This window comes from Pteropus vampyrus, unplaced genomic scaffold (genome assembly GCF_000151845.1).
Source record: "Pteropus vampyrus isolate Shadow unplaced genomic scaffold, Pvam_2.0 Scaffold390, whole genome shotgun sequence".
Classification (NCBI taxonomy): Eukaryota; Metazoa; Chordata; class Mammalia; order Chiroptera; family Pteropodidae; genus Pteropus; species Pteropus vampyrus.
Window position 1 is genome coordinate 1,328,797 of NW_011889171.1, and position 16,958 is coordinate 1,345,754.

At 35.4% G+C, this 16,958-nt stretch overlaps 1 protein-coding gene across 1 annotated transcript in view; it reads left to right on the forward strand.

Moving 5' to 3' along the window:
* Positions 1-16,958, forward strand: part of WDR44 (WD repeat domain 44) — an 86,352-nt gene that overhangs the window by 21,715 nt on the left and 47,679 nt on the right. The window contains exons 2-3 of the mRNA XM_023523326.1: positions 2,223-2,256; positions 8,108-8,182. Coding sequence (XP_023379094.1) covers positions 2,223-2,256; positions 8,108-8,182 — 109 coding nt within the window. The remainder of the gene's footprint in view (positions 1-2,222; positions 2,257-8,107; positions 8,183-16,958) is intronic.

A 16,958-nucleotide genomic window follows, 5' to 3' on the forward strand; every position in this document is an offset into this window, starting at 1 on the left:
AGAAATTGGTCTCAGGCTCTCCACTACTGACAGACTGCCAAAGTGCCTTGGAGAAATTTAGTGAAGTTCATCATTTGTGAGTTTCAGTGGAGTATTCAAAACTGCTGAAGAAACTACCACCTATTTCGTGTGCTCCATGTGCTCTCTCACTTAATTCTTGTAGCAATCCTATGAAGTAGGTGGTTTTAGTCCCTTTTACCAAGGAGATTGAGGCCTGGAGAAATTAATTTGATCATGATCACACACAGGGTAAATAAATGGTAGAAACAATATTCAAGCAAGGTTCATCTGCTTGAAAATCCACGCTCTTCTTGCTATGACCCCTTGTCTCTTAAAAGGAAGTAATGAATTACTCTCTGTTATATGTAAAGCCCCACCAGAACCAATCTGAAATATTTCTATGTGTGTCAATAATTGGTCTATCACTCAGATCCTGTGACTCAACAGCCAGAAAGTGCTCTTTACCAACGGTCTCCAACCTTTTTGGCACCAGGGACCAGTGTTCCTATGAGAATCTAAGGCCTGATGATCTGAGGTGGAGATGAGGTGGTAATGCTAGTGCTGGGGAGTGGCTGCAAATACAGATGAAGCTTTGCTCTCAAGCATTGCTCCCTAGCCCCTGCCACTCACCTCCTGCTGTGAGGCTGTGTTCCTTACAGGCCACGGACTGGTACTGGTACTGGTCTGCGGTCTGCTCTTTATGAAACCAGTTACATACAAAGGAGAAATGTGATTCTCTGTTCTGTTTTTTTGTTTTAATTGATTGTTTGGACAGACATCTAAAAACCCTGGTCAGATTTCTCAAAATGAGGGTCATGGAGAAGGCAGAATTTTTTATTCTTCCCTTCTCTACCTCATATGGGCCTTAAGTTCTTTAAAATCTCATTTCCTCTTATCGCTACGCCTCTGTGGCAGGTGATTTTTTTTTCCTGATTGACATTTAGAATGTGTGCCAATATGTGGAAATTTGAACCCCTTCAAGGTTTTTCGTTTTTGTTTTTTAATTCTGTTGTTGTTTTGATTGCACTTGTATTATTTTAGAAATCCTTTGTGTGGACTATCCTTGGTCTTTGTCACCTCAGGATAAACAGGATTTTGTTACATAGCAGTATAGGTTTGCCAGAGAAGCCAAATTATTGGGGACATAAAATTTTTCGTTTCTGGAATTTGTCCTTTGTTAACATGAAATTATATTGTCCGGGCACTGCAGTTAAATGGCAGGTATTATTTTATACAGCTACTTTTTTTGTTTTTTAAACAAGCCTTAAAATGCCCCCCTAAACTAGAATTGTGTCTTATTCATCTTCATATCTCTAGTCGCTGGTACATAGTAGATATTCCATAAATATTTGTTGAAGAAAGGGGTTGATTTTTCTGTCTGGCAAAAGCAAAATTTTTATCACATTTAAGTTTCGATTAGTGGTCAAGGATTCTTGTACCAAATATGGATTACTCAATGCGGCATGCGAAGAGCATGGTAGTAGAACTTGATGCTTTTCTTGGTTCTGCACCTAAATATGTGACTTTGGGGAAAATCACTTAATTTCTCAGCACCTCCTTTTCTTTATCTGTAAAAAGAGGCTCTGTGATTAGATGATCCTGAAAGTGCCATTCAGCACAAAGTTGTGTCAACACAAACTGGGCATCTTTCTTCAAAAGCAATGATGTAAATGCCTAATGCATATGAAACTTTTCATCTACACTACAAATCAAAGAAGTACAAATTAAGACCACAATGTGATATACTTTTACCTGTCAAATTATTAAACAGTTTTAAAAACATTCATTTAAAAACAAACATTTACTCAGAGCAGTGGGGATATGAACTGGTACAACTGTTCTGAGGGCAATTTGAGTTTTTCAAAATGCTGAAAAGTGTGTATACTTTTGACCTGCACTTCCACTTCTAGAAGAATTTACTTTAAAGAAATTTATCATGGAAGAGCACAAAATTTTTACAAAGATGCTTATTATAGTATTACATGTCATATATATAGAAAGGCAAAAGATACATACTGAAATCACTACATGGTAAGACTATGGGTCACTTTAATTTTCTTTATTTTTTTCATGTTTTCTGTATCTTCTTTATGCACAGAGACTTTTTCAATCACAAAAAATACACGTTTTTGGAAATATATGCTTGTCTTTAATAAGTGTATAGAATTATTTCCCTTCTCACCTCCACTATTCAACACCACCTTGCTTTTATTTCTGAACAGGTCTCCAGAAAAGGTTGGAATTTCAACATTAGAGGTAAGTTATGCTTTCTGAAAGTTACGTTTCTACAAATCATGTACACTTTTCATTCATTTTTCTCTTACGTAATTATTTTCCTTGTTTTAGCTTTCTATTATTTTTTGCTAAATAATATTGTCCTTGTATCTTACTAGGTGTGATTAGATACTCTAGAAATACCTAATTAAATATCATGCTCTAAAGAAGAGACTATAAGTAGTTTTTAGATTTCCACTAATTTTTATTAGATTTATAATTTTTAGAATAAAAGAATACTGTAACATACTTGTATTTGTGTGTGTGTGTGTGTGTGTGTGTGTGTGTGTGTGTGCGCGCGTGTGTGAATTGAAAAAGAATACTTACTTGCATGACAAAAATGTAGAGTAACCAAAACACTTGTATACTTCTTATGGGCACATGTATTGGTATCATCACTCTATATAAAACTCAATCCCAGCCTTATATCTAAGCAAAGGATTTTGTTATTGAGACATTATATCACTGAGAGCCATTTTAAGTACAGGACTATCACCAAATAGATATTCTTTAATATTTGATATTTTACATTAAACTGGGTATATACTTTCCGTATGTGTATGTTTGTATATGTTTGTGTGTGTGCTGTGTGAGCATGGAAGAAACATGCTGGGTTTTTTTCCCACTTCCAGTGTTCCTACCTTCTTTCTATACACATTGAATATTGATCTCTTTGATAAACTGTGGTATATTCATATAGAATATTCTACATCGATGGTTATGAATGAATCAGTTATACAGAATAACATGGTTGAATTTCAGAACCGTAGTGTTGAGTGGGAGAGGGGACAACTCACAGAAAAATACATGCAGTAAGATTACATTTATATTCAGTTCAAAAACATGGAAAATTACAGAATATATTATTTAGAGTTACAAGTATGGTAAAACTATAAAGAATAGTGGAGGAAAGATAAACACAGAGTTTAGGATACCAGTCATCTCTAAGAGGGAAAGAATGTAATAGAAATAAAAAAGGATATACAAGAGAATTGAAAACTAATGGTAACAATGTTCTTTTTCTTAAATGCTTAAGAAAGGTTAAATCATAATTCTTTATTCTTTATATTTTATAGAAAAAAACCTTTTGTATTCTATTTAATAAAAACAATTTGAGAAGTAGATATAGACATGGTTAAAATTCACTCATTGCAAAAGTAGATGGTTGAAAATGTAACTTCCTTCCCATCATCCCTCATCCTCCTCCACCTCCCAGTTCTGATATCCAGAGACAATTGCTGTTTATGCTTAGCTCTAAGATATTTTTAGATTATAACAAATAGCTTTTGGGAATCTACTTTATCTCAGTAATTATAGATTATCCTTAACTTGAATAAAATTAGATAGAAATGAACATATTTAGTAAATAAATATGAAGTTAGATATTGTTCTTTTTTACTTTGTATTTTGAAATAATTATAGAGTCACAGGAAGCTACAAAGATAGTACAGGAGTCCTGTGTATTTTTCACCCATTTCCCCAGTGATTATATCTTACTTATAGTACAGCATCAAAACCAGGAATTTGACATTAGTACAGTATGAGTGTATACGTCTATGTTAGTTTATTATGTGTGTATATTTGTGTAACCACCACCACAATCAAGATGCAGATCTGTTTCATCACCACAAAGATCTCCCTTGTGCTACCCCTTTATAAAGTCATACCCGCCTCCTCCCCCTCCCCACCATCCTTAACCCTAGGCAGCCACTAATTTGTTTTCTACCTCTATAATTTTGTCATTTGAGAGTGTCCCATAAATGGAATCATATAGTATGTGATCTTTTGAGATTGGCTCAGAGGATTGATATCTATCTGAGTTGTTGTATGTATCAATGGTTTGTTCCTTTTTAATGTAAAGTAGTATTCTGTGGTATGGATGTACTCAGACTGTTGAATGCATGTTATGTATAACAGCATATGTATTGATATCTTAAGAGATCCGAAGAAAAATTTGATGTAGTCCTGATTTTTGATTATTTTCTTAACATAGTAGAGACATGTATATGAAGGGATGATATATGAGGTATTGATGTTTGCAGAATAGACTAGACCATAAGTGCCACAAGGAATTTGGAGGAGGAAGAAAGGGAGAGACAGAGTGACCATAAGAGTGCTGTTACCTGGAATAGGAGAGAAAAGTTTCAAGAGGGAGATAGAATTGTACTGGGCTTTGAAAATTGGGAGAGATTTGCATAGTTAGAGAAGAACTGGGAAAGAATTGTGTGTTAGGCAGTAGTATGAACTACTTAATATACAAAGGCATATAATTTGCTGGGAGCATTGAAAGACTGTTGTGACCGATATAAACATTTCAGTCATGGAATATTGGAAGAATAAATCGGGGCCAGATTTCGAAGAGCCTTGAATGTCAGGTTAAAAACTCTGGGCTTTAAATTTTTGAAGAAAGACATTTAAAAAGTAAATTTTTATATGTCTTACAGCTGTCCAGGGTTTTTTGGGGTTTTTTTTGTTTTTTTTTGTTTTTTTTTGCTGGGGAATTTTAAAAAAATGGTAGAAAGGTGGAAGAACTTTGGAGGAAAGATACTAAGTACTTAGAGAGTTGTTAAGAAGCATTTAGAATGGCAAGACATAAGACTCCAACAAAGGGACAGTGTTGATAGGAATGGAAGTATGAATATGACAACTATTTAAGAGTTGTTTCTTGTTTTCTCTTCTCAGCCAAAAAGAGTGGAGGTTACATCTGTAAAACATTTTTTTTTTTTAGATTTCACTTTATCACTGTTATTAGCTTCTCCTTCCTCACAACTAAACTAGAAGTGACATGACTTTTTTAATGACTGACATTTTTAGCTTAATGTTTTTTAGTAGATAATGAAAATTTCTTTGAGTGTAGATCACTTGTACAATGATTTGTGAAACTGAGTTAGTCTTGTAGGATGTGCGTATTGAAATTAAAAAGCTCAAATCTGATAACAATACTGTGAGGAGGGTGCAAGCAGCTTTCTGATATCCAACACAGATGGAGTGGTGTGAATTACTAGAAGTTGAATGATCTACTATACTTTTTAAAGGAAGTGTTTTTCGGAGGTTGTGATAGGTAGGGGTTAGAGAAATGTCCTGATGATGGAAAAGCTGAGATTTAGTAGGTAGTGTGTTTTAGTAATGGGGCAGCCCAAATCCAGCAGTAACAAATAAAGACTGTCTCAAGTCTAGCTGAGTTGGTGTTGGTTTTCTGCAGGCAACATGCTTGACTTTCATTGCTTTTCCCCCAAAGCCTGATTGAGATGCTGGGGGTAGGACCTGGACCTTAAACATCTCTGGGAGAGAATCTATATATATCTACACAGATGTGTAGATATACTAAATCAGGTTTTACTGGGAAATCTTTCGATTAACTTCTGTAGAGATCAGATTCTCTGGTAGGTGCCATATCACTCCTTTAAACTTACGACAATAGCAATTTAATTTATAGAAGTGGACAGCTTTCAAAAGTTCAAAGTCCAAGAGAGTTTTGTTAAAACCAAATAAAATAGAATTCTAATCACCGCTTGGCAGTTTTGGTCAGTGTAAGAATGTTAATCTGTGATCTTTGTATTTAATTCAAACACATTAAATTGAGATATAGGAGTATATTTTCGCTTAGGTTAACTTAAGGGGAATATCCACAAAATTAGGTTGTACAGTGCTTCTGATTTTCCTACTAATGAACAGTTATTGGAGGATAATTGGGTACATATACTTGATTCATAGGACAATTGAAGGTGTTTCTCTAATATGCATTAACTGTTCTTAATGGCCATTAGCTTTCAAGTATTTTCTGTCCCTCACCTTGTCAGGATTATTTTCTTATCTGTTTTTTTCCAGTTTTGAGAAATAATTGACATATATCATTGTTTAAGACTTACAGCATGATGGTTTTATTTACATACATTGTGAAATGATTACCACAATAGGTTCAGCTGACTCTGTCTTCTCATATAGATGCAATAAAAAGAAAAGAAAAAACAAAAAATATTTTCCTTATGATGGGAACACTTAGAATTTAATAACTTAATAACTTTCCTATTTATCAAGTAGCATTGTTAGCTGTAGTCATTGTGTCGTACATCACATCCCTAGTACTTATTTTATCTTCTGACTGGAATTTTGTACCTTTTAACCACCTTCTTCTAATTCACTCTTCTTCCACCCTTAATTGGTTTTCATTAGAGGTTTTTTGTTTGTTCGTTTGTTTGTTTTTTAGTTTAAAACTAAAATTCGATTAAAGGATATGTAAACTTAAGATATGTGTATTAACTGAAGAAAAACCAGAGCATACATTATTCAACATTCATTCAGCAAATGATTACTTTTGCCAGGCTCCATTTTAGATTCTGAGTAAGTAGTGGTAAACAGAACACGCAAGGTCCCTTCTCTCATGGAGCTGACATTCTGGTGGGGCAGGCAAGAGACAAAAAAAATAAAACAAGTAAACAAGGTCATTTCAGATGGTGATAAGTGCAACAAAGGAAAAAAAAAAAGAATAATGCGATAGAAAGTTAGAAGGGGGCTATTTTAGGGTTGTCAGGGAAGTCTGTTCTGACATAATAACACAAGAGCTGTGACCTTGAGGATGGTAAGGAACCATCCAGTTGGCCAAAGTATGATTGTGGGTTTTCAGTGGGAGAAAGAGGTGAGAAATGTGTAGATGTCAAAGATGTAGGCAGGGGCTATATCATGTTAGGCCCTCATGGGCTGTGGTAGAGTGTGGATGTTATCTAACACTTAAAATTTCACGAAACGGCTTTTCTCTAGTAGAATCTAAATTGGTAGTATTCCCCAAATGCTGCTAGGAATTCAGTGAAACAACTTTTCAGCTCGAAGTTATTGGAAGTCCTATAGAAATTTTTCAAGCACATTAAATCTTTAGCATTATAATAATCTCTGGAGTAATTATATCATTGAGCCTGTCATGGTCATATCCTGAGACTTGGTAGAAATGCTACCTTAATGCTTACATGCATCCTTATGTGCCTTAGAGTCGCTTATCTGACCAAGAAAAAAAAATGGTTATAGTGGCCTTCTTCTAACACACTCTATGGTGTGAACCAAGAAGTATGAAGTTTTTTTTTTTTTTTTCTCGGCATCAGTAGTAGCATTCAAATTGTTACACTTCTGTAAAAATGTAAAGACGACTTAAGATGGAGAAAAATATGGTGTTAAGATTTGCAAATGTATGATTACCTTATTTTACCCCATTTTTTTCCAGCAGAAATGCAGTATCCATTATCTACCTTCACTAACCTCCCAAACATATATATATATGTACGTATGTGTATATGAATGTATACGTAGATATATATGTATTTTTGGTGGGTTTAATTTTGTTCATCTGTTACTGTATTGGGAACTTCATTAAATTTCTGGTTAAGTCTTGATTTATCTAAAACATATAGAGTTTTTAAGAAAATTATTGAATGTGGTTTTCTGTGTTATGTACTTTTATATTTATGTATATTTATAGAGCAGTACTTTGGGAAAAATAACAATTCTGTTTCATTCCTTTACTTAAATCTTTAATATTTTTAAGTTACAAAGGTACTTAGTAGTTCTTATCTTTCTGTACAGTTTTTTGATGTTAAAACATTTGGATACTTTCAAAGGAAAAATATTCCATTACAGTAGAAAAATTAGAAATTGCTCATTGATAACCTTTTTACGCAAATCATATTGTCCCAGTTGGCCTAAACTCTGGGCATCGATCATTATACAAATATCTAAGCCCTTTATGGGCCTTTGATTTACTAATGCTATATTTTTTAGTTTGTACTCATTTTAAATAGAGTTTTAAAGAAATGATGTTATCATTTGGTCCCTTTCCTCTTTTTAGGAAACAGAGAACACTGCACACAAAGTTGGAAATGAGTCCACTGTACAAGAATTGAAACAAGATGTGTCTAAAAAGGTTGGTAGATAAAATGTCAATATTAGTTTAGCAGATGGCACTTACATGGTATATTGAAAGTAGAAAATTTTCCATATTCTTTTAGTATAGTGCTCTGTATATGGTAAATATTCAGTAAATGTTTCTTGAATCTGTTGAATTTGTGATTGAAGACACATCAGGCTTTTTAGAAGTCATTTCATAATTGATAATTTATTCTTGAAACAGCATTTTTTAAGTTACATTTATTAGGGTGACATTGGTTAATAGGATTATGTAAGTTTCAAGTGTATAGTTATATAATATATCATCTGCATATTGTATTGTGTGCTCACCACCCAAAGTTTAGTCTCCTGTTGCCATATATTTGACCCTTTTTACCCTATTCAACCTCCTCCCAACCCCCTTCCCTTCTGGTTTAAAACTATTTTGAAAAATGTTTTATAATGTGCTTTTATTTTTATGCTTGTATTTTTATTAAAATAAGTTATAACGACTCTTGAGGTTACTACCAAGAGTTAAAGGTATTGAAAAGCTCAGTGCAGCTATACTGATGTCTTTCGGAGTTGGAGATTATAAGAAGTCGTTACTCTGGCTATCATCAATAAATCAGAAGACAATGAATGTTGTTTGGACTAAGGCACAATGGTTGCTGTCCATCCAGCCCTCGTTCTGGCACCAGGTAATACAGACTTTCTCAGTATGAATCCCGCATGAGCCTCTGACCCACTGCTGGTGTCCTGGAAAAATTCTCCAGACCAGCTGAGGTGGAGAAGAGGCAATTGCCCAGTGGCTTTGGCAGAAAGCAAAAGATATTGAAGAGCTCTCAGGGAGAATATGATGAATTCCATTTTAGACATGATGAATTTGCTATGCCAGTAGGACACCCAAATGGAGATGTCAAATAGAGATTTCAAAATTTGGTTCTAAATGCTCAGCGGATAGGTTGTAATTGAAGATATGGATTTGTGAGTCACTGCATCCACTTGCCCACAGGAACCCTTGCATTCCTTTCCTGCAGATGATGGAGATATAGTGACCCACTGTTGTCCTCTTTCCTTGATCAACCATTGTTCAGACTTGTCAAGAGCACTATTTCTAAACATGTGATACAAGAACCACCTATATCAAGGAAGAGAAAAAAATGGTAGAGGTGATAGAGGCTCTGTTCATCCTGCTTGTGACCAAATCAAAGTTGTGACAGAAACACGGAGCAAACAGCAAGGAAAGTTGCCTGGGATCTAGAGGAACAGAAGCACTAAAACTAGGGAGAGAAATAATCAACCTGAAACTGTAGAAGGTAGGAGGGGGCAAAGAAGTGAGGCTGCCCGGTCCCGAGCAACTGAGTGGGACAGAGGCTGTGGCAGTGGCAGCCGGCAGCTGCAGACGCCTCTTAAAGGAGCCATGTGTGCGAGCAGTGTGACGGACCTCCGCACTTTGAGCACAAGTGCCGGTTGGCTGCTCTGGGGGCACCAGGGACTTATAGGGGAAAACTGAGTTGTTGGAGTGAGGACCAGAGCGAGGCTTTCTCCCAGAAAGAAGTGCTGGCGGTATCCATTGTTCCTCTGTTGAGCCCTCCCCACTCCCAGTGTGTGAACACAGCACTGCCATAGCTGAGACAGGATAACACAGGATTCCCTGACACTCTGCCTCCCCCAACTCACGGCCCCACCCAAGCCACATCAAAATTAAAATACCAAAGTTTAACTACAAGGAGAGAATTTTAAAAGCAGCAAGAGAAAAGCAGGGAGCACCCATAAAACTTCCAGCTGATTTCTCAAAAGAAACTATGCAGGACAGAAGGGCTGGGCACAAAATATTCGATGTGATGATGACCCAGGATCTACAACCAAGAATACTTTATCCAACAAAAGCTCTCATTTAGAGTCGGACAGATAAAGAACTTTCCAGACAAAAATAAGTTAAAGGAATTCATCAATACCAAGCCAGTGTTATAGGAAATGTTGGAGGGACTTCTTTAAGAAGAAAAAACATGTATCAAAAACAGGAATAAAGAATGGTCATAACTACATTCCTATCAACAAATACCTCAAATGGAAAAGAATTAAGTGTTCCAACCAAAAGATAGGGCGGCTGAATGGATAAGAAAACAAGACCCCTACATATGCTGCCTAAAAGAGACTCCTTCAGATTAAAAGACACACATAGACTAAAAGGAAGAGGATGGAAAAAGATTTTGCCTTGGTGGACCTAGAGGGTATTGTGCTAAATGAAATGGGTCGGATAGAGAAAGACAAAGATCGCATGATTTCACATATACGTGGAATCTAAAGAACAAAATCAACAACGACAACAATGACAGCAGAAATAAACTCATGGATACAGAGAATATTTTGAGGGATAATAGATGGAAGGGGGTTGGGGGGACGGCAAAAAAAGGCAAAGGGATTAAGAGATACAAATGGATAGTTGCAGAATAGACATGGAGATGTAGAGTATAGCATGGGGAAGATGGTTAATAATGTAATAGATATGTAAGCGGGAAGAAGGGTACTAGATTTAGTGGGGTGATCGCTTTGTGTGTTATGTGGCTCTCTCTCTGATCACTACGCTGTACAACTGAAACTGGTATATTGTATGCCAACTATAATTGAAAAACAAACTCATTGAATTGTACAATGTAAATACAAGCAACTAATTGTCTATTATATTTCAATAAAGCCGGGAAAAAATAAAAAAAATCAGAACAAAACAAGTATTGACGAGGATGTAGAGAAAAGGGAACCCTTGGGCACTGTTGGTGGGATTGCAAATTGGTACAACCACTATGTAAAACAGTTTGGAGGTTCTCCAAAAAATTAAAATTAGAACTACCATATAACCCAGGAATTGCACTTTTGGGTATTTATCCAGAGAAAACCAAAACACTAATTTGAAAAAAAAATATATGCACTCATATGTTCACTGCAGCGCTATTTACAATAGCCAAGATATGGAAGCAACCTAAGTGACTATCAGTAGACAATTGGATAAAGAATTTATGGTGCACATATACAATGGAATATTACTCAGCCATAAAAAATGAAATCTTACCATTTGCAATGACATGGATGAACCTAGAGAGTATTATGCTAAGTGAAATAAGTCAGACAGAAAAAGACAAAATACCATATGATTCCACTTATACGTGGAATCTAAAGAACAAAATAAACGAATAAACAAAATGAAAACAAACTCATAGATACAAAGAACAAACTGGTGATTGCTAGATGGCGGGGCTTGGGCTAGGCGAAAAAGTGAAGGGATTAAGGAGTACAAATTGGTATTTACAAAATAGTCATGGGGATGTGAAGTACAGCATAGGGATTATAGTCAATATAATTGTGATAACTATGTATAATGCCAGGTGGGTACTAGACTAATCAGAGGGATCACTTCATAAATTATATAAATATCTAACCACTGTGCTGTGCACCTGAAACTAATATAAAATAAAATTTTGAAAAGTCATTACTCTGTTAGCCTTTGATACCTTTTGAAGAATTGATGCTATGACGCTTCAGAGTTTGTTTTACTAGAAGAGACTGAGCACAAGATAAAAATTTTGACGATGGGGTAGTTCAGAGTATCAGGATAAAACCTAAGGAGAGAGATGGTGTGTGCTCATCCATTTATACTAGTTTTGAGTTTTCTGTGCCTCAGACACTATTCTGGCCAGTGGGTTTCCAAAGACTAACAGAATGGCATATTCTGTACACTAGAGTTTCTCAACACTATTGACTATTGGAGCTGGGAAATTCTTCGTTGTGGAGGAAAGGGGAGACTGTTCTGTACATTGTAGAATGTTTAGCAGCATCTCTGGCTTCTACCCAACAGGTGCCAGTAGATTCCCTGTACCCTGTCATGACAACGAAAATTGTCTCCAGACATTACCAAATGTTTGGGGAAGGGTGCCGAGCAAGATCACCCCCAATGAAGATCCATTGTTCTACCCTTATAGGATTTAGAAATTTAATGAACTACATATTTTAATATTGATCATACTTTTTCTTTTGAAAGAAAAGGTTTTCTTTTGGGGAGAAATGGTGGTATTGTGTATCAGCATAAATAAGATAACAAGAGTGGTACCTTTTTTTTGTTTGTTTGTTTGTTTTAATCAGAAATTGCCTACAATTATACACCATAGCAACTATCTTGAGTTTTTTAGCATTCCCTTCTGGTTCTTACTTATTTGCATACCTTTTTTCCCCCTAATTGTAGTGCAGATAGAATGTTTTATTCTCCACTTTCCTCTTACCATTTTTACATTTTCATATTTCTACACAATTTCAATAATAATTTTCATTTGATTATCAGTTTCCATCAAGCAAATGCATTACACATGTATCTAATTGTTTTTATTGTTGAAAACTTGAAATGTTTGTACTTTTTTCACTTGAGCTTTCTTTTTTTAAGGATTTTTTTCTTAGGATAAATTACAAACAAGTAACTATAGTTAGTAAAAGAAAAATGGTGATTTTTAAGGAGAATTTAGAAGCTGCAAAAGTAGTGAGTAAACACCATGGGAGAGAGAGTGAGGCTTAAATTTCTAGATATCACTTTTTAAGTTCTAGCCTTTTCAATTGAATTAAGTGCCACGCATTAATGATACAGGCTGTAGGGATACACTTTGCACCAAGAAACAATCCCAGCGCCTAGTAGCTTACATTTTAGTATAGAAGGAAACTAGATAAACACAAAACTGAGTGTAATGTAATGAGTGTTCAAATAAACTTAACTATTACAAAAACACAAAAGGAGGCTTTACTTACTGCTGATAACGAGGAAGACTTCATGGAGGAAGTAGCATCTGAGCTGGTTCTCAATGAATGGATAAGATTTGGGCAGGCAGAGATGGGAGAGGAAAGGCAGAACCAAACACATGGAAATGATGAATGTGGAGAATGTTTGAGGATACGTCCAGAAACCTAAGTTAAGGTTGGATTATGAGAATGCCTTGTGTCATACAAAAACATCTGGTTTTTATTTTATGGACACTGGAAAAGCAGTGTGTTTTTTTAACATTTTATTTTTTTATTTTCCCCCGGCCCTCTCCCCGATCCCTTCTGGTAACCACTAGTCCATTATCGATGTCCATGAGTCTCTGTTGGTTTGTTCTGTACATTTGTTGCTTTTAGGTTTATAGTCCACATATGTGATATCAGGTGGTTTTCAACCTTTTCTCTCTGGCTTATTTTGCTTAGTATGATTATTTCAAGGTCCATCCATGTTGTTGCAAATGGCAGTATTTCATCCTTCTTATGGCTGAGTAATAATCCACTGTATATATGTACCACAGCTTCTTTAGCCAATCATCTATCATAGGACACTTCGGTTGTTTCCATGTCCTGGCCACTGTGAATAATACTGTTATGAACATCGGCTTGCAAATATCTTTTCAAATATGAGTTTTTAAGTCTTTGGGGTAAATACCCAGTAGAGGGATTGCTGGATCATATGGTAGGTCAATTCTTAGTTTTTTGAGGAAACTCCATACCAATTTCTATAGTGGCCGTTCCAACTTGCCGTCCCACCAGCAGTGTATGAAGGTTCCTTTTTCTCCACATCCTCTCCAACATTTGTTATTACTTGTCCTGTTGATTATAGTCATTCTAACAGGTGTGAGATGGTATCTCATTATGGTTTTGATTTGCATTTCCCTAATAGCTAGCGATGTTGAGCATCTTTTCATATGTTTGTTGGCCATTTGTATGTCCTCTAGGGAGAAGTGTCTGTTCAGGTCCTCTGCCCAGTTTTTGATTGGATTGGTTTTTTTTTTTTTTAATCGTTGTTATTGATTCGTATGAGTTCTTTGTATATTTTGGATATTAGGCCCTTATCAGAGGTGTTGCTTGCAAATATATTTTCTACTCGAATGGTTGTCTCCTTACCTTGTTGATGATTTCTTTTGCTGAGCAGAAGCTTTTCAGTTTGATGTAGTCGCATTCATTTATTTTTGCTTTTACTTCCCTTTTGAGGTCAAATTCATAAAATCCTATGAAAACATAGTTCCTATGTTTTCTTCTATGTATTTATTGTTTCAGGTCTTATATTCAGATCCTTAAATCATTTTGAGTTAATTTTGGCGTCTGGTAATAGACAACAGTCTAGTTTCATTCTTTTGCAGGTGGCTTTTCAGTTCTCACAGCACCACTTATTGAAGAGGCTTTCCTTTCTCCACTGTATATTTTTGGCACTTTTGTCAAAAATTATTTGCCCATATAAATATGGGTTTATTTCTAGACTCTCGATTCAGTTCCACTTGTCCATGTGTCTGTTTTCTGCCAATACCATGCCGTTTTGATCACTGTCGCTTTGTAGTATAATTTCAAGTCAGGCATAGTGATGCCTCTAGCCTCGTTCTTTTTTCTCAGGATGGTTTTGGCAATTTGGAGTCTTTTGTGCTTCCATACAAATCTGATGATTTTTTGTTTTATTTCTCTAAAAAATGCTGATGGGATTTTGATGGAGATTGCATTAAATCTGTATAATGCTTTAGGTAATATGGTCATTTTAACTATGTTGATTCTTCCAACCCAAGAACATGAAATATCTTTCCATTTCTTTGTATCTTCTTTGATTTCTTTTAATAGGATCTTGTAGTTTTTATTATATAGGTTCTTCACATGTTTCTTTAGATTTATTCCTAGGTATTTTATTCTTTTTGTTGCAGTTGCAAAAGGAATTATTTTTTCCACTTTTTCTGACGCTTCATTACTACAGCATACTAACGCTATGGATTTTCGAACATTGAGTTTGTATCCAGAGACTTGACTGTATTTGCTTATTGATTCTAGTAGTGTTCTTGTGGTGTCTTTAGGGTTTTCTATATAGAAGATCGTGTCATCCGCAAATAGTGACAGTTCTACTTCTTTGTTTCCTGTTTGGATGCCTTTTATATCTTTCTTTTGTGTGACTGCACTTGCTAGGACCTCCGACGTTATATTGAATAACAGCGGCGATAGTGGACAGCCTTGTCTCGTTTCTGATCTTAGAGAGAAGGTTTTTAGTCTTTCACCATTAAGTATAATGTTGGCTGAGGGTTTGTTGTAGATGGCCTTTATTATGTTAAAGTACTTTCCTACTCTACCGATTTTATTAGGTGTTTTGATCATAAATGGATACTGTATCTTGTCGAATGCTTTTTCTACATCTATTGATATGATCATATAATTCTTACTTTTTAATTTGTTTATGTGGTGTATCACATTAATCGATTTGCATATGTTGAACCATCCATATGTCCTGGGATGAAGCCCACTTGTTCATGGTTTATAATCTTTTTAATATGTTGCTGTGTTCAGTTCTCTAGTCTTATTTAGTATTTTTGCATCTGTGTTCATGAGGGATATTGGTCTGTAGTTTTCGTTTCTTGTGTTATCTTTACCAGATTTTGGTAATCAGAGTAATATTGGCCTCCTAAAATGAGTTGGGAAGTATTGCCTCCTCTTCGATTTTTTGGAACAGTTTGAGCAGGATAGGTATTAAATTTTTGAATGTTTGGTAGAATCCACAGGTGAAGCCATCTGGTCCTGGACTTTTACTTTTTGGTAGGTTTTTGATGATTGTTTCAATTTCCATACTGCTGATCAGTCTATTTAGTTTTTCCAGTTCTTCTTCATTCATTCTAGGAAGGTTGTATTTTTCTAAGTACTGGTCCACTTCTTCTAGGTTATTAAATTTGGTGTTATATACTTTTTCATAGTATTCTTGTATGATCCTTTGTATTTCTGCCGTGTCTGTCGTAATGTCTCCTCTTTCATCCCTGATTTTGTTTATTTGTGTCCTTTCTCTTTTTTCTTTAGTGAGTCTAGCCAGGGATTTGTCAATTTTATTAGCCTTCTCAAAGAACCAACTCTTCATTGCATTTAGTTTTTCTATTGTTTTTGTTTGTTTGTTTGTTTTGTTTTCAGTTTCATTTATTTCTGCTCTAGTTTTGATTATTTCTTTTCTTCTGTTGACTTTAGGCTTCTTTTACTCTTCCTTTTCTAGTTTTTTAAGATGAAGCATTAGGTCGTTTATTTGGGCTCATTCTTATTTTTGGAGATAGGCCTGTAATGATATGAACTTTCCTCTTATGACCGTTTTTGCTGTGTCTCAAAACTTTTGATATGTTGTACTATCATTATCATTCGTTTCTACATATCTCTTAATCTCCCTTTTTATTTCTTCTCTGACTCAGTTCTTCTTCAGTAGCATGTTATTTAATCTCCATGTATTTGTGGTTCTTTCCGCTTTCATTTTGCAGTTGATCTCTAGTGTCAAAGCATTATGATCAGGGAATATGATTGGTATGATTTCAACCCTCTTATATTTCTTGAGGCTATCTCTGTGTCCCAGTATGTCATCAGTTCTTGAGAATGTTCCAGGTGCACTAGAGAAATATGTATAAATAAACAGCATCTGTTCATATCTGACAATGGGGTATTTAGGTCCCCTACATCAATAGTGTTTTGGTCTGTTTCTCCCTTTAGTTCTGTTAGTAATTACTTTACATATTTCGGGGCTCCCTGATTGGGAGCATAGATATTAATAAGGGTTATGTCCTCTTGGTGCATGATTTCCCTTATCATTATGAAGTGTCCCTCAGTATCTTTCTTTACCTTTTTTATTTCAAAGTCTATTTCATCAGATATTAGTACCACTACTCCCGCTGTTCTCTAAATGCCTTTTGCTTGAAACATCATTTTCCACTCTTTCACTTTGAGTGTATATTTGTCTTTGGATCTGAGAGGTGTGTCCTGGATGCAGCATATGTTTGGGTTTTGTTTTTTGATCCATCCTGCAACTCTGTGCC